Here is a 21911-nt window from a genome sequence, read left to right as displayed (position 1 = left end):
GGAGCTTGACCCCTAGGCATTAATGGGCCCTGGCATTGCCAGGGGTATTAAGAAAGCTGACTGACATCATTGCAAGGCCACTCTGCACACCTTTTGGAGAAGTCAAAGGAAAGCAGGGGAAGTCCCAGATGACTGGAAGGATATCATCATCCCCATCTACAAGTAGGGTTTAAAGGAGGAACTTTTAAGTTATGGGACAAATCTTCATGGGAGCTATCACACATCAGATGAAGCCTGGAAAAGCCAACACAAACTCACCAAGGACAAATTGAGCTTGACAAACCTGGTCACTATCTGTGACAAAGTAAGCTCAAGCCATTTTCCTTCAAAAGACACCAAGGATTTTCATGTCTGTCGAAGGAAATGCACACACTAAATACTCACTGTAATGGGACAGACAGTCTCCTCCAAAAAAGTTTCCTAGAAACAGCTGCATTTCTGTGCAGACTTGTAAATGTACTAGGATTGTTTACCTGTCTTGCAATTATGCATAAAACTGGAAAAATCTACTAGGGGCATGTCCCTTACCTTTCTACTTGGCTCCAGATGGTAATTTCCTGAATGCTTCTTCCTGTGTCCTAACAGTGTCTACTAACTAAGCAGGCTATGGGTGCAGCTGACAAGCTGAAGAACCTCTTTAATTGTGAAAGCAAATCAGTCTAGAGTCTTAAAAGGTATTTTTATTTCCAAACAAGATCAGTTACCAAACACAGACAACTAAGTCTGGAGCCAGATGGTGTAATACATTGTAAAAGCAGCACCACTTAATTATCACAACCTTTAGAGCCTCCTAGCAGGTGATTCAGATGAATCTATGGGATGAATCCAGCACATTAATCTCACAAAGATGCAGCAGCTCAGTCCCCCACATGCTGCTCACGATGAGGCCCAGAACATCGGAGGAAGCAAGGAGTAGTAAGGACCAGGTAACGAGGACATGCACCCATTTCTCCAGGTGTTTGGGACTGGACTTGAGCTTTCCTGTTGTTTCCAGGACTGTAGTTAACTGCCTGTTTTCTTGTTGTATTTTTACTACCATTTTAACAACAGGAGCAGAAAATTTCCCAACACAGGAACAGAGACACAGAGGAGCCCTGTAGGAAAGACCCAGCGTTGTCCCAGCCCAGTATACAGGCTCCACATTGTCTTGAAGACAGAGGCAATGCCTCTCTGAACTTCTCCTGACATGGTCAAGCATCAGAAGATGCCTAGGGTTCAGAAACCATTTTCTTTTCCTACACTTTCAGGCTGTGAGCTGAGATGGGGAAAGTGCTGAGGCACTGGGGAACAGCCACCAACATCCCTCCCTTGGAAAAAGTATCAAGTGTGCAGGAGAGTTTGAATTCCTTAAAAAAAAAAAAGCAGGAGAGTCCCTTACTAGCCTCCTGCAGTCAAATATAATGTATTTCCTATTGTATGTAACAACAGCAGTGGATGATGGATGAAAAATTAAAATAAATTTACAAGCTAATTTCAAGTAATTAATTCCTACTCTTAACTGGCTGCAAGATATGTCTATATTACAGCCTCCATTTCAACAATTACCCAAAGTGACTTGACAGGTTTAAGTCAGTTGCCTGGAGCCACATATGGAGCAATTGTCAATCAGTATTACAGGTCCATAATGTCCAAGACTTCCTATTTGAACAGAGCTTTCTTTGCAATAGTTCAAATCCAATGTAGCTGTAAAATGTAAATTCAAAAATGCTGAATCATAAAGCAATGTAGGCCTGTAATTAATTATTTTTCCAGATATTTTGACTTAAAAACCAAATCAAAACAACTCCTGTAAGAAGTGATACTCTGCAGACAGATAAAAGAATTATTCTCTCAAACACATTGCAAATGCTTATAATTGGAATTAACAAGACCTAAAAGCAAACTTTGTGAGGATGCCTTTATTTTAAAAGCAATGTTCTCTACATGGCATTTGCATTTTAACATAATTAAACCGTAATCACATTTTAAAAGCATATAACATCCTGGTGTTTTAAGAAGTCTGTTACTGAAGGGTTAGGATCAGTTTGTGGTGTTTCAGTGTGAAAGTGAGGAAAACATTTTAAAAAGTCTACCAGTTCTCTTAAAGCATTCCTTATAGACAAGAACAGAAAAAATGCTTGAGACAAGCTCTTCCTTTTAAGTTATACTAGAGAAATAACTGTATGGTAATCGCTGTTTTTCCAAAGAAGATAGACAGTAAATTATTTTGAAATACCTCATTATATCCCAGGCAAGTCATATTGTGTCTTCCTTTTGCATGACAGTGTATTCTGTGGTATTTGGGAACACAGTCATTAAAGTGCTGCTGAGTGTCCCCAGTCAAATAGGTCCAATAAAATGAGTAAGAGTTTTAAAGTTATTTGGATTTAAAGAAAATTAAAGCTACTGTCATTTTGGGGCATAACAGTTGTAATCAAATTCAAGCTTTCTCCTCCCAATATTATTAAAAAAAAATGTTTAATTATCTCTAACTAGCCTTTTAGGTTAAAATGTTGCCATATTCTATTTTGCCTTGTATCCATTTCTTTTAGGAAATTTCATATCTCCCATCCTAACCTGTATTATTATTACTGTTCCTGACAAGTCAGTTTGATTCATTTCCACAACGTGAAACAAGTTAGTAATAAAAGCAAATGATGCAAAATGCACCTATTACACATGCAGTCTTCAGTGGAAGATCAGCAGTTTCAAGAGTTCGGCAATAATGAGTCAAAAGAAGTAATTATTGTTACAGAATTTTGTACAGTCTACCAAGAAATAAACTTTCATTGAAAACTTCTGTTTCATCAGAAATGCTCATTCTTCCGATAAGAATAATGCAAGAAACTAAAGGCAAATCTGGTTGATATAAGAATTGGATAATCTTTAGAATGAAGGTAATTTCTTTCATCAGTCTACCTGTACAGAATTATTAGATTAAAAAATAATTTTAGAATATAAGTATCCTTATCTTTGTTGCAAGCACCAACGGAGGTACTACAAGCTCTCCACTTCCCTGGAACTTGTGAATGTTAATACCAGCAGGAACAGCTTCACTATAGGAGGGGACAGGGATCAGCATCATCCTGCTTCTTAATAAGATTTGTACTTGTCTGCACTCTACTAGAGACGAGAGACAGTCTCATTACCTAACATGGAGACTCTAGGCTTTGTAACTCATGAGACTTTAAATCATCCCAACAGAAACTCTTCAAAGTGACAGTAAAGGGAATAACCTTCTGAAGCACCCCAAAATAGGCAGCCAAAACAAATCATAAATTTTCAGTACACAACAAAAAGCAACTACCACAGAAACAGAGTACAAGGCAGATGCTTTGGTATGTAAAGCAGGGTAGGTGTGCACTTTGATACCTAACAGAAAACTCCTTAAGCTGAAGAGGCACAGGGAGGAGCACACCACCTTTACAACTCCACAGGTGAAACCAGAGGAAAGGTAAGACAGGCATATGCTACACGTGAGCTTGGGTTACGACCTGGTTACTGACAGCAAAATACCCATATGGACAATCATCTGAAGAAGAAATATAGTACTACAAATAAATATTAACAGATAATTACTAGGCTTGGTCTCTAGTTTTAAAAAAAAAAACTAGGAAAAAGCCCCAAAATTCCTATATTTTGAGCCAATAATGACCTAATCCCCTTTTGGAAATAAATCTTACCTGATCAACTGTAAAGACTTTGATCCTTTCACTTCCCAACCATTTCTGAAACTCTTTTTTCCAGTTTTTCACCAGACTCCCGGGGGTGACTACCAGTGCTCGCTTTAGTACAGGTTTGCATCCATAGGGCCCTTGACGCAGAAGAGTCCAGACAAGTGCAATGCATTGCAGGGTTTTTCCTAAGCCCATCTCATCAGCAAGAATAGCTCCAAATCTGCCACTAACTCTGCAAGATGTAATGAGGTGCTGGTAACATTTTATAAGACATATCTATAACTATTCGCAGGTGCTTTAAGGATTTGCTTCTGTGCTTGTTTTCTGAAGTATAAAGAACCTATTTATACTTATTATGTCTACTGTAGGTTTTTACTCAGTTGTACTAGATCTCAGAATGAAAATTCTCATTTTCTACAGTAACTCATTAGTCCTCTAAAACTAAAGGTTAAATCTGCTTTTAGAACTAGAATTCTTATCCAATACCTTAAGGAATCTATTACTTGAGAAAAGACCTTCAAAAACAATGCTGTATTTTTTTTAACAGGTTGAAATAACATCTTTTTTATTCTAAATGCCTGAATTATAACCTACATTAATAATTTTGAATTATATTAAATATAAATCCCAGAAAGCAGTGTTCTTCAGCATAGCTTTGATTATATTTGTGTTTGCAAAATTTGCTATGTAGAAATTACAGGCCTTTGGGTGCACTAGCTTCTCATGATATCTGGCAAAATCATGGCAAGTGTAATGCTACATTTAGGTCAGAAAAAACTTGTGCAGCTTCTTTTGGGAGAAAATTACTAATATTAATTAACTGAACAATTGCTCAAAACTTCCCAAAATGTCACATTTCAAACATGAGCATAAAAATGTTCTGGGCATTAAAAGCCAAAAGGACAATTATACCTTACCTCATTCCCATTACACATTCATATAGAAATATAATTCCTTCTTTCTGGTGTGGGCGGAGATTACTTGCAATGTAAGGATCTACGACTACATCCACCACAGGTAAACCAGCCTTATTGAACATCCATTGATGACTTGCATTTGGTCGTGGCATAACTAGAGAATCTTGAAGTTCAGAGCATAATCAAGTATTACATAAAAGCATTACTTTTAGTCTGTTAGCAAAACCTGTTAAAGTCAGTGATCTAATTACTGTTAAAAATACTGTTTATATTGACATTCTGACTGAAATAGTCAGACTGAAAATACATTTATAAATACTTAGATTGCCTTCTATATAAAAACATTATTTTAAAGATGTTTTCCAAATAGTTTGTATTTTTCTCAAAGGTAAGGTTGATAAACTGAGAAATACGAGGGTTTTTCTTCTGATGAGGTGGAACCGCCTACCTAATAAAAGTTGCTTGATGCTTTGAATTCATAGAGTTAAGTTAGAAGAAGTTCCAAATTACTTCTGAATTGAAAGTCTAAGAAAAAAAACATAAACAGGGACCCACATAAAATCTAAATACATTTCAAGGGGATATTCTTGCAGTAGAGAAGACTTCTCTGCCCAAGAAACAAAGATAAAAGCCACTGAATTACTAAAGAAAAATAAGGAAGAATTGAGTGCAAGCTGACAAAGACTGCCAGAGTGCATGAATAAAAGTTGACAAGTTGGAAGACATACAGAGGCAAAGAGAGAATGAAGCATTGAGCAACATCTGAATAACAGTTTTGCTTGCCATAATCTGTTTATAAACATTACACTTTTGCTAGACAATATCCATACTGGGTTGCTTCTGCTGCTGCTACACACCTTCACTGAAAAATTGTATTGTCAGAGGACAGAATGAGTAAGCAATTTATGGCTTCTGGTATTTTTATGACACTAGAGTAGATCTATACTGATTCATTCATGGGAATAAGTTGTTTGAAGGCTTATATCAGTCAGGGAGATTTTGTTTCCTACTGACAAAAAGCCAGCTGAGTTCTGATGGACTAAATCAAATTGAAATGTGTATATATTTAAGAGCCAGTGGTGACAAAAATACGACTTTTCTGACAAAAACTGGGATGAAAACGAGAACAAACAAGGCTTGGAAAAACACTGGACTAAAAGCTTAGAAATCATATGTGGAAGACATAGCTTTACATCCTTGTCACTGTGCTCTGCTCTGCCAGCTTTCCATTCTGTAGAAGCTGCATTTAATCAACTATAATCATAGACTTCAACATGAAAACCTCTGACTGTTCCAATATCAAGGTCCTGGTCTTGTAAAGTATCTCAGTAACTGCTGCAAGAGGTTATGCAATCAGGCATTAAATAACATGATTCTCCTGTGTAAGCAAATCTAAAGACTGAGAGAGTCCAGCCTATTAAAGCGTTGAGAGCTCCCGAAATCTGACAGGAGGTATTCAAATTCACCTGAAGTCACAGAAGACAACTGGAATAAAATGTAAGTTCTTAACAAACTGGTGCAGAAACAGCAGAGAAGTTAATTTACGTGCTGAATATATTGGCTTTTTTTGGTCAGATTTTTGGTTAGAATGATAATGCAGCATCTTCTTGCAACCTCAGGAAGGAACATTCTTAGATAAAATGTATTCAACTTAAATTAAGACCAGAAGCTGGTGTTAATAAGGATGCTCTACAAAAGGGCCAGTGATATCACTAATTACCACTTGTTTAAGATTTCATTGTTTATTTACATAGCAGCCAGATAACAGCTTCAAAAAGTCTCATAGTACCAAGATATGAGGCAAGAACTCGAACTGAGGTAGTATAGTAAGAATGTAGAAAAAAAGTTGTACTTTTTTAAATAAGCATTGCTCTGCTTAGCAACATATTTTTTATCTTTTACCTATCTTTTATCTTCCATCTAAAAGATAGAGCTACCAGCAGAATACAGCTCCTAAACGGACAAAAGAATATTTCTGCTTAGATAATCAACACCACTTCCTGCAGCTATCAAATGTTTATAGGCTCCCTCTTACACAACTGCTTAACCAGCCTGTTCCTACACAATATGTGAACTCTTATGGCTCTTCAGCACACAGAACTTCTAGCACTATAAAACTAAACGTTTATTCCAAAACATGTCTGGTTGAGTTTGAGTACAGTAGTTACACTCACTGGCTGTGAAGGATCAGGCATTGACAGAAGCAATTCTCTCAAAGTGGCACAACTTTTCTATTACTGATCCTCCATTGCAACTACTGTGCTGCCATGTTATGGTTGTATTTCACTGACCCCAGTGGAAAGCTGGAACTCATCTAGAACTTCTAGTATAATCAGTAAACTCATTTTCCTTGGCAAAACTCTCAGAAACTACTCTAATGTGTTTCCACAGCCACCTGTAACAAAACTATGAAAAACCATGCAGTGCAGAGTATTTCACTAGTTAGAAACACACATGACAAAATCCTAACATGGTTAGACACTAGTACTGTACCTCAGAAATACTTCAGTAATACACTGACCAACATGAAAATTTTGGTTACACACTCAATATTTCTTGAGAGCCAGATGATGTTTAAAGTAACTTAAAAATTTCAATCTTACTTGAAGCATTTGGATCATGGCGAGGTTTGCAGCTTTGAGAATCTCTGAGCATATTCTCTTTAGTACTGGGTTGACAGACATTTTTGAATGGTTTACAGAATGGTTTTGTATTAGTCTGAGATAATGCAGTTGCATCTGTGTCATGAGTCCCTATTCCAGCCTGAAAACACCTGCCACTGCTGAAATCATCTGCTGAAATTACACCCATCACTTCAATTTCTTTTCCGCCAACCATCAGTGTTTGACCTTCATCGAGACTGTCCAGCTCTTTAGCTTTATATCCAGTACCTAAAAGAACATAAAAATGAATCAATTAGGACAACACAGCAAGTACTACTTCCTTAACACCAGTACTCACCCGCAGGAAGGAAAAACTGTGAAAAAGTAATTGATTCTGAAGCATTTAATTGTTACACACAACACCTTTATGTCCTTAACAGAGTGGCAGGCGAGTGCTAATAATCAGAATTAGATAGCAAAGTATATGAGCAAAGACTCAGTCATACTCATCACCAACCAAGTCTACTGAACATTAAACAACTGTTCAAGAGAACTATTAAAAATTAGCCCCATATGATAAAAAACAGCAGTTTGCCTTAATAACCATCCTACATACTTTTCCCTTTCTTTCATGCCCCAAAAGAAATTTCCTAATTCCTCCTTCTATTGATCTAAACAGTGTATTCTACTTTTAAAATAATTCTAAATTAGTTTTTTTACACTTAAAGATTCAGATGCATCTGAAATCTTCACTTCTACATATGCTGTGGAACTTGCTCTGATTTATTGACAAGATTTATGACTAAGTTCCATAGTTGTTGGGCTCAGTCAGGTGGGCATTCTCAGTGCAGCTACAACAAATATTACTGGTCTCATTACAAAATACAGCTACAGCTGCCACTTCCTTTTAAGACAACAGTGTAGGAAAGAGTGGGGGTTCCTTCTTTTAAACAGTATTCTATTGGTTGAAGCTCTCACATAAGAAACAGAGGACATATATAATTTATTTTCTTAATTCAGAGAGGTCAAAGCCACATCTCTGTTTCAGAATTCTTCACCTCAGCTGATGAATTTGTGTAAACTTGGATAAACGGGCTTGGATCGTTAGTCAGGTCAAACAAACAAGAAAAAAAAAAAGGCATGACTGTGTAGACCACCACTTAAATCACTCAGCTGTGAAGAAAGAAGCAAGGCCTCCCAAGGCACATTTTATCCAACAAACACCATATATAAAGACTCCTGGAAGCTATTTGCAAAGCTCAGGTCTGCCTCTTCTAGGAATGTGAAAGATTGGAAGGTGAAGGTCTGCATTTGAATTCCTCTAAGAGGAAAAAATTACTGAGGTGTTTCACAGTCGAAGCAAGTGCTGAAAAACAGTGTCCAAAAGGGAAAGGGAGATACTTTTCTTACTCTCCTCTGAAAGCATTCAGAAAGCACACAGCAAAACTTGTTTGGCTCTTGAAGGAACACTTGCTTTCAGGAAAGAGCTGAAGAGCCGGAACACAAAAGAATACATGTGTCTTCCTAAATAGGATGCTTAGGAAGAGCATTTATGATCTCCTTTGCTCTGCTTTTTATTTTTTTTTAATCACCTCTACATAGCTTCACGCTTAACATATTGAATACAGGTGTATTCCTGTGCAGATTCTGGTCAGAAGAGTCTAATTCTAAGACAGGATGGGCTTTAAGGGTAGATGTAAACTGGGAAGGCTCAACTGTTTATGTAGCTGCCAGAAATAACTGTTTCTGTAACATACAACAATTTACAAGGGAGCGCGTCCTAAATTCTTTGCAATGCATTATTAAGAAATTAGGACATTGCAGGGGAGAACAGAAAGATGTTCTGCTGCCTCAAAAATGAGGCAGTGCTGATTTTAGGTTCCCTTGTGCCATCCTTGATCCAGCCTTGATAAGCCTAAGGAAAAAAAGAAAAATTCTTCCTTTGCCTTTTTCTTCCCATTTAAAAATAATAATCCTGAAGGCTCATATGCATTCACTATAAACTTCCCAGTATTATATACAATTTTGGAGGTAAGCACCACTACTGGACCTTTCCTTTCCACTCAGTGAGCTAAATAATTGCAGAAATTCAAAACTCACACTGCTTAAATTGGTCAATTTATTATTTTCTTAGAATCAACAAGAATTGAAAGCAACTCTGAATGGGCAAGTTAGCACTAATGACATTTGTATTGTGCTCTCTGACACCATCAAACGTGGTTAAAAAACTTTTACCAGAGAAAATCACAATGTTCATTTTTCTATTGTGTTTGCTGCTAATTCAAGAAGACAGGACTTGAAAAAACACAAGAACAACAGGGTGGTGGCTGATGCATTCCAGGCATTACTCTCTTTCACTCTGCCTTTTCTAAAAACAAGCAAGTCTGTACATATATTGCTTTGCTATAAATAAATTCAAATTAACTTCTAAGCCACAGACTGATTTGCAAATCAAAACTGCCTGGTCCTAACAAGGCTCACAGTGTCATGATTGTAACAAAAGAGCAGAGAAGCCATCTCTGACCTAAAATAAATCAAATTATGCTGTGCAGAAACATTGTCCAATGTACTGCACTCCCTTACAGAATATCTTTGGTTCCATTAGCAAAGTTAATTCTTGCTTTGCTTTCAGTAAAAAATTACTGCTACAAGTTGACGGCAGCCTATGGTTTGCAAGTCTTATTTTTAACTCTGATATCAACCCAAACTATGTCTTACAGCAGCAGCTGCTGCTAAAACTACAAGACTAAAAATTGCTACACAGTTGACTTTGGCTGGGCTGGAAAATGTTGCTGTTTGCCTGTCTTTCCAACAAAGATCGTATTTTTAGCTTTTTGACTGGCTCAAAAGTAGAGATCCAACGTCTGAAATTCCTGATTGCCCTACTGCTGACTGGAATATCTACAAGAAACTTACCTGTATCTTTTTCCCTAATTTTAACTCCTTCACTTTTGCATTATGTGAACAACCAAAATCAACTACTCATCTCTCATTTGGCATTTCTGCTGAATTAGTACAGCCGCTGATTTCCAGATCCTCTCTTTGGACTAGCATTTGGTGTTTCTGTGAATTATGTTATTCAGCCTGCTCCAGCCTCCCCCATGCATCTGCCTTATATGTAATAAATATAAAGCTTTCTTGCAGTCTTCCCCCCACCCTGAGAAAACAGACAAACCAAAAGCAAACCCAAAATCTCTACTGTTTTTTCATCCTGTGGTCACCACGGGTATCAAGAAATATCTAAAGAGCTGGGTCTCTGTTAATTCAAAGCGCAGTGATTTTCTGCCAGGTGTTCCCTTGAGCAAATATGCAAATCTACAGTACCTCTGCCAATGTCTTTGCCTTCCATATCTTTCAATATTACTGACTTTCCTTTTGTAATAAGAATAGCATCGCCTTCCCACTTCTTGTGCTTTTTCTTTGATGCCTTACACCACACGACACTGAAATATTTCACAAGGCAGTCAGGTGCTTCCTGAACTGCTTCTTCCTTTGCAGTCCTTGATGTTGGCAAACACAGTGCATCTAAAAGGGAAATAAAATAACAAAGAATATCTCAGGTTCTCCTGATAAAGTGTATAGTCTTTTGCATTTCAAAAAAAAATCAAGGACTATCTATACATTTTGTCTGATATAAACAAAGTGGTATATTTCCTGTTCTTAAGGTAAGTTTGAATTGAGACAGAACATCACATAAGGACTCATCCTGAAATAAAACCTGAAACACCAAAACAAACCAACATTACATTGTTTCACAAAGCACGTACTTCCAGGGAAATAAGATTACTTGTTGCATAATTAAGTGACCTCCTAATTTGACATATATACAACACCATAAGAATGGGAAAAGAATAAAAGGAAAGGCTGAAAAAAAAAAAAAAGGGAAATGACCACAGGAGCAAATGAAAACAGGGTTCTCGTGAGATGGTGCTGGGTAATGTTCTGAAAGCAAGGACAGGAACACAGAACCCAGAAAAAGGAACAAAGGAGTCCAGGAACCAGATCCAGAGCTGAAACCATGTGTACTAAGTGGCAGAATAACCATAACTGTAATAATACCAAATATAATTTCAACTCCTTTCCTTATACCCTTCAAAAAGAAGTAATTGTGAAAATCCTGAAACAGACCATCTCTTGAGTATGCACCAATTCAAACACTGTTACTAGGCTTAGATTGATTTAGATTAGTCAGCAGTTATAAGTGTCATGGATGTAAACATTAATATGCAATGTTTAGGTTAATAAGGTTAAGAAATGATAATAGAATGGACAGCAGCTGATTATAACATTGATTAAGAACAAACACATGCTTCCAAGAGTTAGCAATCTGAGACAAGTAATGGTAGAGAAGTCACCAGCATTACCTAAAGGAATATCTGTAGCATTCCTTTTCAGCACATGCACAGCTTCAAAAGGAAAATCAGACTAATTTTCATTAAAATACCCTTGCATGCTGGTTAAAAGCTTAAATCGGTTTGCTCCATTGATTCCATCTGGGATTCCACACTATACAAATCTGTTACAGAAAAGCACTTATGGCACAGACTAACCTTTCCAAAATTTGCAAGTGTGCTGGTATTTAAAGGAGAAGCAGCAAGAAGAAATTCTTGCTCACAGTAATAGTCCAACAAAGGAGCAGCTTTACCGCTTCTACATCAAGTCTACATATTCTTAAAACTGCAAAATACTTCTAAGTTACACGCCTAAAATGAGTGCAATTTTTCAGACTAGTGTTTACAAGAAAGGTATTATCTAAATGAAAAATGCTGTATTTATTAAGTTGAATTTTCTTTCCAAAACACCCCAGAAGTTGTATTGTCTGTATAGAACACTATGCTAACGCAGTGCCTAAAGCAGACAGGATTTTCCAGACGTAGGTGTTTCTTCAGTGCATTAGCCAACATCTGTAGTTTCATGCAGCAGATGTGTCCCCATCTCCAAGGAATCACAGAGCAGCTACTGAACACTGGCATTTCACAGAAGGGTAAGAATATGGAACAGAGTAACCCTTTCTGAAATGTAGGGAATTCTTTATAGATGAATCTTGGTAAATTAACCAGATAGTAACAAAAAAGTCCTTGCAGCTCTGTAAAAAGAGTTAAAAGGCTCTATTGAATCTTCAGTAATCACAAGTGATAAGACTTAGAGAAGTGAAAGAGAGAGGGGGGAAGACAGAAAACCTGTACCTTGCAAAAGATTAATTTTATTCTATATTGAGCGTCTAATTGCAAATTGAATCAACAGATAAATACAAGTTGTTTTTCTTTTTGTTTTTCAAATAGATTCTCTTAGTTTAATCAACAACTATTTTCCTAATACTAAGATTTTAAATTATTACTGCAAGAAATGGAGATTTCACTGTAGAATTTTCTTCTCTCTTGAAGGATGGCCATCCATAAACAAATGACCACTTCTTTGTCTCCTTCACTGACCTCCCACATAAGTTTGGTGACCCCTGAGATCTGTTTTATGGTCATTGCTCTTTTACTCAAGGCATCCTGAGGTATTATCTGAATCACCAGTAGCTTAACTTTCGAGTCACTAACAAGTGTTCAAACTTTTTTTATCACTGCTTTATTCAAAATAATTAGAAAGCCAATAGTTTAGAAACAAAGCTGGAAATTTATAACCTTTTGTAATAGTGACTTTTGCTGAAAAATATTTCCAAAGTGACCTGTCCCCAGAAGAAGCAAACTGGGCTCCAATGTTCCATGCAATACTACCATGTTCCTATGGGGAAAATGAAAAATTATAGCCTCTGCTGAGGCTATATGTTCAGATTTCTTCCCTCAATTTGTCTTCTGAATTACCATAACTTCTGTTTACAGAAATATTCAATAACAATTTGTTTCTATGCTACATAAATTATCTTCCTTTTACCAATAACTACAGTATAGTTTCAGATAAAAGTGTAGGTGTTTTTTTTTTAAATTCAATATTTTTATGTAAAAGTAATTACATCCTCTCAAAATTATCTCCCATATCATTTCCTTGCATAGAAAACCTAAACCTATTCACCAACAATGCTGATTAGGTACTTGCATTCAACCTTCTTTTTATCTTATCAGTTTTGTTTGTATTCAGCTTCACACCTATTTAAAGTTATTATTTCAGATTATTCCAGTGCAATAGCAAAATATTAAGATTCAATAAATACAGCGTCACGAGCTTTTCAGGAATGGAAACAAGAATGGTACATTACACACAGGAACAAAGTTCAGTGTTTGATATAGGGGTACAGTGAGCAGTGGATTCAACAGAAACCCCCTGCTGCTCAGAGACCATAGACAGCATCTGAAATAGAGCTGGATTTGCCTCGACCCTGGAAGACAAACTGCAACTGTACCTTTTGAGCTCTGCTGTTAATCAGTTCTGAGTGAAAATAATAAATAACCACAACCATGCATGCACCATGGTATGAGAAACATCAGGAAATCATGCCCACTCATTTCTCTCCCGAGTCAAAAGCCCAGCCTGGCAGTGAGGCTTGCTTGACCATGAAGAAACAGTAGCAAGAGGCATGGCTCTCCCCCAAAGGAAGGGCTTGGGAACTTCAAAGACATGGCTAACAAGGCCCTGAGAAGCTTCCACAAATAAAGCTTTCTCTCTGAGGTTGAGAAAACAAGAGCTTAGGTTTCAAGATATAAACTTCATAGCCTCACTGATATGAGGAAAAGTTTCAGCAGCCTCAGGAAGGTGATGATTTACAGAAATCAGGACGGGATCCAGGAGAGGGGACGGGGAACATTCCAATGGCAAACTAGTTTAACCAGTTTCTGATGAGCAGGATTTAGAGAAAATGCATAGATTACGTGCGTTAGGTTACTCCCAATAGAGCAAGAAAGTAGCTGCATTATGAAAACTACCCAAGGTAACTCAAGCATTCATTTCCAGGGCACTGTGGGCTGCAGCACCGTAAGTACACGCGCGTTGCCGAGAGGAGCTGGGCACTGGCACCTTGGCCTGGGTGTGGTTTAATGGATGGCTTAACCCCATCCAACTGCAGGCTGCTGTCAAAGCCCACGAGCTCACCTCTCCTTCCCTCTCCCACTCTGCTTCTCATCCACCAGCTGCAAGAAAGCCAGCTCAATGAATCCCAGCACCAGCTACAGTCAATATAGGGAAGGGGTATGTACACTTTGGACCAAGGAGACTGGGAGGCTGCCCATTTTCTTCTAGAAGCTACTGTTAGGTTGGGGTGATTTTTAAACCATGGGTCCTGTGTTACCCATCACCTCCACACCTGAACTTCCATGACGTAAGCATGTATAAAATGACTGGCAAGTTTTCCCTCAACCGCTCTGGATCTTCCCAATGAAAAGTACTGTCACAATGCAAAAATTACAGCTTAGAGAGGACAACGTTGATTCAGGTTCACTCTATAGCACTAAGGAACAATTAAGAAATAGAGGGAAGGAAATAAAAAAATCTGAAGTTCAGTAAAAGAAGACTGGGACTTTGAATGAATCACAGACCAAACTCAATGCCAGTGCTCTGCTGCAGCCTCTGCAGTGACTCTGCTCAGGTGCCATCAGTCTGCTCCATGGAGCAAGCATCGTCTCTTTCTTCTGAGCAGAGGAAGTAATTGAAAAGTTCCTTAATTGAATTAATTCATAACATTTTGAGAACAGACGTTTACATAGCAGTTAAATGTCTAGATGCGTATGAAAGATCTATATGTCACACACTCCTAAGATATCCCAGGAATATTTAAAGAAATATGAGTCAGATAGCATTATCTTTCACTTGCAAAGCTATTTCAGTCTCATCATAAACTTAATACTATGCTAACATGTAAATGTATATCAGTGGGCCTCCAAGATGGAAAAATATGTAATAATTCTTCCCATGGGACTTCTGTGAGACTTCAGGACGAGTGCAAACAGTAAAAGTCAAGGCTTGCCCTAAACCTACAGGAATCAATGACAGTTGGGATTACATTTCAGAGTAATTTCATTACAACCCAGTGCTTTGTACCTCTCTTTCCAAGACAAAATGTATTTGTAATTAATTTTGCATGTATGAGCACAGATAACAAAATCACATACAGACTGATATTTCAAGGAGGAATATCTTCCTTGGAAAGCAAATCATTGTTCTAAATCCAAAATTATTTTTAAACAAAAATGCAAATGATAAATTTTTAAAATATTTTTAATATTTTTAAACTTCTGTTTCAAAGACACTTAATAATCTGAAATGCCAATCAAACTGGCTTCTAAATTCCTAAGCATGTAATACCATGGGGATTTCCTTTAGTAGATTTTATTTTACAAAGCTAGTAACTTTGCCAGGCCTTCATGAGTCCATAGTACATCTTCTATGCTAGCTGTCTCAGTTTAAGCACACATATTCACACACATGCACAATGTCCATAAAAACTGGCACTGAAAGAAAAATCACTATTTATAAGAAAAAAATCACAGATGAATCCACTCTTAGCTACAATGAACTCTTATTCCTTGTAGAAACTCTACTAACTCAATACTCTGGAAAAGAATCTCAAAATCTGCGGAGATAACACCTCTTTTTTTTTTTTTTTTTGCTAAGGTAAAACTTTTTCCATTCCTGAAAGCTAAACTCTCTTAGAAAGAAATGCAGTTTTCACAGTCTCTATAGCTTAATTTCTTGAGGATTACCCACTGGACATGCTCCAACTGAGGCTGAGAATAGGTTTCTCTGTAGTAGTCACAGCTTTCATTGCTCAGACCAAAGCTGAGTTCCTTCTACAGTTCCAGCAGGGAATTTTTCTACAGTCCTCTCCTTCAGACCATCTTTCCCTCTCCTGGTCCCAAACAAGTAAGGATGGCAGAAGGGACAAGGAAAAGCAATTTTGGAGATGAAGCCTGACAAGAAAGACAATTGCTGGAAAGGAAGTTTGATGCTGAACCAGTGGAAAATTTGCAACTGGGTAAAAGACTGGAAATCTGAGCTGGAAGCAAAGCATGCAGGAAAAGGCTAGAAACCAGACAGGGAGTAAAAGAGTAAGAAGGCAACAGGATATGTTAGGAGGATGGTTGGGGAGAACCACTCAGGCAGACTGGGACTGGAGTCCAGTATGAGAGTCAAGGACCAGATAGAGTTGGAATTTTCTGAGTAGAAGGTGGCTTACCGCCTCTCATCTCTGACCCTCAAAATGCAAGATTCACTATGGAAATGTACAGCTGGGAAACACTGAGGGAAATCACAGGACAACTTGGGAGGAAAAAATGATAACAGGAGCTGATTAGGCCAATGACAGGGAAAATAGAAGTGGAAAATGATAACCAAAGAAACCAACTAAAGACAACATGGTACTGCCACATAAAAAATGGCAAGCAGTTGAGCACAGAAGAGCACTAACCGCACAAAGGCATGAAGGGCACTCACATAAACAACATTCTGGTAAAAAATGCCCATTTCCCCCATCCATCAACTTTTTCCCTAATTCAATATTTAAGACTACCACAGTGGTCTTAAAGGTAGTAAGCTTAAAAATACTGTAACTATTACACAGTTCTATAAAATTTTACAGACTCGGGTTTGGTAGCTGCTCCACAGATGAACAGGGCTGCAATGGAAGATTTAGGTGCAACATGAGATGAAGCTAATTAAGCTCCTGAGCCAGATTCATTTCACAGATCATTCCCTGCAAGACAAACCCAAATCAATTCTGAGTTTAGGACCAGCAGAAGACCCAGAACTTTCCTTTAAGTCCCCTCAGTACCTTTTGCTTTTCAACCCGAAAAATTTTCAGTCTTTCAATTTCTTTTTGCTGTAGCAAACACGTGCAAAACCAACTGGGCAAAACACTGCAAGCCTTGGTATTAATAGTGTACACTGAATTCAGTAATGTCTTAATGCAGTAATTTGCTTTATTACTTTAAAGACGAAAGATAAGGTTTTCAACCCTCACTGTCTTACATAGATAAAAAATATCAAATTATATGGAATAATCTGTTTAGAAATGTTAATTTGCTGCAAAACCCAAAAGATTAACAACTTTGTGGTACAAAACCATGCTACTCACCTGCTCACCACCCCTATGACCCATCTTCCATCAAGTGAATAATTCTAAGGTTGTGAAGTCAAGCAAAGTTTGAAGATGTCAAAAATAAGGTGTTCCAGTGACCTGATCTGCCCCATTGTGCATATACATTCATGATGAAGTCTTTAGGGAAAACAAGCTGCACTACACTGCCATGGGACCGCTTGCTCATTCAGTGCAGAGAACTGAATGCTGGAAAGGCAGGAAAAGTGGCATGAAAGAGAGCTGCTGTTGCCTCTGCCATCTCTGCACTGCTTTATTGTAAACTGCAAAAGGTGTGGGACGGATGAGGCTACAAGGACAGATAGTTCAATCTTGTGGTTAAATAAGATGAATAATGCCTTAAAGAACTGGACTTTACTTGCATGTCTTCTGGAGTTTCTCTGTGATGTAAAGAAAGTCATTTAACCCCAACTTTCAGCAATAAACATTTGTCTAAGCACCTGACTTGTGATTCAGTCTCATTTGTACTAAGAGTGAACACTCATGGGTGTAACTGGAAGTTGTGGTTGGGAAAGATTAACTGCACAGTATCCTAAAGCACCAAGACAATGCTTTCATGATTCAGTCTGCACCTTCTATAAAAATAGGGATTTTTTGTGCTGTTCTCCCTGCCTCAACTTGCGCTTTATCTCCTAGAAAGTGGAGATTACACCAACTTTTTGTCTCACAAAGATGTTGTGAAACGTAATTACATCTTGTAGGCACTCAGATACTATCACAATGAGCACCAGAGGAAAAAAAATTAGCTAATTAAATCAAAATAGTTTGAAAAATGTGCTGAGAACAAGGCGTAGCTCTATAACTGAACAAAGAGGTGGAAAGAAAATACTGAATAGTGACTCACTGAGTTGACAAAGTCCATTCTGTGAACTGGCAAGGAAGCCTACAGAAATACAATCCTTAATAATGTACTTAATGACTATACCCAACAGAATGTGAAACTTGGTTCAGGTTGTGCTGTTTGTGAGTTTTTGAACACTTGAGTATGTAACCTTTATTATCAAATAGGAACCTTCTATATTCAGTAACAGAGCTGGTATATGTATTTAATTCAAACATGTAGGAACAATCCTCTCATCACCATTTAATGAAACAGCTGTAGAGGAAGGAGGATGGAGAGCACATACTTTCAAAATTACAGCTCCACTGCAGAAAACTATTCTTCCTAAACCTCTCAGCTGTCTAGAATTCCAACTGACTCCAGCTTTCACTGTAAAAATTTAATGAACTAAGCTGAAAGCTTCTGTCAGGTCCACAGAAATAGATGTGCAAGTCCTATTATCAAAGGAAAAAGCAGCATCATTGAGAATTCTAAAAGGCTGCAGGCATCATTCGGTGCAGTGAGCCAGATCAGCTCGGTAAAACATTGGAACCAGTCAAATGCCATCCAAATCGACTGTTTACTATACTTCTTAATGTTGCCATCCACACTGAAAGTTGTTTTGATTAATTTGTCAAGTAAAGGGGTTTTTACTTCGAAAAATAAATGCAGAAGTGATGCCTGAAAGCAAAATTTATTCTTTGGTTCTGTAAATATTAAATGTTATTGCAATAAATTATAATGCAAATGTGATATGAAAATATTCAAAATATTTAAATTATCAAAAAACCCACATTATTAAAAAATAGTTAATAGACTGTTACACAATCACAGGCTAATTGTAGCCTTCTCAAAAAGCAGTCATTTTTGGAAGCAGTTTGCAGAGATGTAAGTGCTCATCCTTTTGTGTTTAAATGTAAATGGAAGGTACTCAGCTAAACCCATATGTGGTACTTTGAAAATATGCAGTCTGACATTCTCTTAAGCATTTCTTATTACTTCTGTAATTTTTTTAAGCAAAATAAAACTATTTCTGTATTGTTCAAAATCTCTGTTTCTAAAATGCGAAGACTTAGATCTGTGAAAAAAGCAAGCAGGCAGAAAAGGGATTTATTAAGATTACATATCCTTCATATTAACATCTGTTTTAGCACATACTGGAAGTAAAAACACTTTTAATGTCCTGTTTGTGTTTGTTAATGGTAATCTTTGATTTCCCTGGATTATAGTAAAGAGTCCTTAAAATACAAGTAATCAATAAAACTTATGCCCACTGTCACAAGCAAGAAACACAACATATTCCTGTCCTAAATTATTTAAACAGGACTGCTTAAAATTTATTACATTACCCTGGGAAGAGGCACACAAAGGATGAGTCATATTTTTTAGAATTTTCATGTGTTATGCAGCAATGATTACTTGCAGAGTGGCTGACGAAATATTTGGAAAGGGAAAAAGTAATCTTTCCAAATCAAGTTACATAACTTTGATTTACATAAATGTAATCCATTCAGTAGTCCAAGCAGAAAAGTAATATTTATTGCCCAAACACAAAAACCTAAGCTTTAGTTGTAATTCTTACTAGGAAAGCAAAACAGAACAGGGAAAATGAAGGAGGGAAGAAAAGAAATTCATCATTGTGGAGGTACAAGGTGTTTACTGTGCTGCCTTTGCTGGGTCTGGATGTAAGAAAACTGAATACAACTTAAATTGCATAGGAATTCCAATGCAAATTAATAAGATGATTCCATGTAGGATGCCTTTAACAGAGCCTACTTTATGTCAACCCTGCCTATTTTTGGTCCTGAGCTGACCACTTACATAAGGAAACGCTAGGAGACATGGAGATGTGGCAGCTTTCCATCAGCAGACCGGCTCTACTTGCTATTCCCAAAGGACTGCTTTGACCCTTGGTGTCTCTGGAAAGCCTCTGCAGCACATGCCGCTCTTCTTATCAACTGCCCCTATGTGTATCTCATGTTGGGCCTGTGAACATATGTGCATGGTCACACTCATGAGAGAAGGATGAGATTTAGAAAAAGATTAAATTTATCTCTATTTTCTCTGAAAACAAGCTTTAGAGATGCCCACTAGATCTTCAGAGCTAAAGTAGCTGAAACTCTCCAAGTATATTTAAGTTCTACACTGCTGAAAAACATCTTTAGTGCCATCTCAGAAGTTTACTTAGGAACTGTGTATTTTCGAAACTCAAGTACAGCAAATTAGCATGTACAGTTACATAACAAAAAATATTCTGAAAGGAATTTATTTTATCTAGCAGAAATAATTATAAAAAACAGCGAAGGCTAAATTCCCTAAACAAACTTAGTCCAGTCCTTTTCTGCACACACACTATGCAGCACTCTGAATCACAGAGCTGCAACCTGTATTTTCCAGGCTATTGCTGGTCTTTTTGCAAAAGAGCTGGGCCATTACCTATCCAACTGGACAGTTCAACAGCCCTGAAATCCTTACTGTCCTGAAAGATGGGCACATGGGCTTAAGATTCTTGTCATCTGCCACCCTCTGGATCTAAACAAAGTGGCTTCCTCACTGAGGCTGTTTGTGCCATTACTGGCAAAACTGGAGGCATTATTTTCTTGCTTTCATTCAAGGTGTTCACAGCTGAGAACTTCCTGATCTACTCTCAAGAGTGCAATGTGCTCAGGCTGGATAGGCTTCCCTAAGAATCAGTTGTTATGGACTATATCCAAAGTGTAACAAACTTGTTCTGAAAATGACCACCTTCTGTGTTTGTTAATGATTAACAAATTAAGACAAACTTGAGTGAGGTTTTATAGGAATGACCAAAGACCAGCTTGATGCCAAGTTTCAAGTACTTTTTTCAAAAGCACAGGGAAACTGTAACACTGCAAAGGAAAGATTATAAAAATTCAATATATGCTAAACAGAGTATTCTCCCTGCAATTTGTTTCACAGGAAAAAGATGAGTCATCAACAAACACATACACAGAACACAGGCATTATAGCCTGAGAGGAGGTAACAGCACAAAGTAGCTTGGCCAAATGGAGAGTTAATGCTACTAAGGTCATCTTGTCATGTACAACCTACTGCCAAAGCCTCCTTACAATGTGCAAAGCAATGCAAACATTACTTGGGTGAAACCTGCAGTGCTTACAAGTCAATTTTGCTTGGGGGTGGCTCAGAGCGCAGCCCAAAACAAATGCCATATTGCAATAGAGAACACAGCAATAGCAATAGTAACATACTTGCTTTAATCCTGTACCTGTTAGGTACCACACACAAATGTTTGACTTCACAAAATGGTATTCTTAATAGTATGGACAAGTGACCTTACTTCTTTCACATGACATATTCAGTGATTAATAACAAATAAAACTTGACACTACTGCAAGTTTTTATCAGGCGCAATGCAGGACACAAACAATATTGTAGCATCTAACCACAGGCAGTCCAACATCCCTCCTCCCCATCCCCAAACTAGATAAACTTTTCTAATTGCTTCTGTTAAATGAAAGCTAAAAAGAAAAACTTTAAATCAGGCATTTATAAACTGGTTTACTTATTTCAAGCATGTAGAAAGTTCCAAACCTTGAAAATGCATACATTTTGGGAAAGTGTTAGCGACACAGACAAGCTCTTACAACAACATACAAAGCAAGCAAATGGTGACACACAGAATACTGTAAACAAAATGACGAAGCCTTAGCCAAACACGGTCCTGAAGTCAAACAAATATGGAGAGTCAATGTAAGCCAGTGGAATTATCTTTTCATGATATTTATGTCAAATTATGCTAATTATTGTGCCTAACTATAAATTAAAATCAAGAGCCAAAAGGGCATGGCCAGAAAACAATGACTTCTGTTCAAAAAAATATATAATTGCATATGGAAAATACA

General features: G+C 37.4%; 1 protein-coding gene across 4 annotated transcripts in view; it reads right to left on the bottom strand.

Moving 5' to 3' along the window:
- RAD54B (RAD54 homolog B) overlaps window positions 1-21911 on the bottom strand; it is a 61675-nt gene that overhangs the window by 11998 nt on the left and 27766 nt on the right. For all 4 annotated transcript variants that reach the window (XM_005517021.3, XM_088068505.1, XM_088068639.1 and 1 more), the window contains exons 4-7: window positions 10501-10701; window positions 7177-7464; window positions 4574-4736; window positions 3663-3888 (exon numbers count right to left, since the gene is read on the bottom strand). In XM_005517021.3, coding sequence (XP_005517078.2) covers window positions 3663-3888; window positions 4574-4736; window positions 7177-7464; window positions 10501-10701 — 878 coding nt within the window. The remainder of the gene's footprint in view (window positions 1-3662; window positions 3889-4573; window positions 4737-7176; window positions 7465-10500; window positions 10702-21911) is intronic.

This window comes from Pseudopodoces humilis, chromosome 1 (assembly GCF_049639895.1).
Source record: "Pseudopodoces humilis isolate 2021_Gansu_Grassland_sample_001 chromosome 1, ASM4963989v1, whole genome shotgun sequence".
NCBI classification, from domain to species: domain Eukaryota; kingdom Metazoa; phylum Chordata; class Aves; order Passeriformes; family Paridae; genus Pseudopodoces; species Pseudopodoces humilis.
Note: the sequence above shows the minus strand (reverse complement) of the source record. Positions and strands in the feature narration are given on the sequence as shown.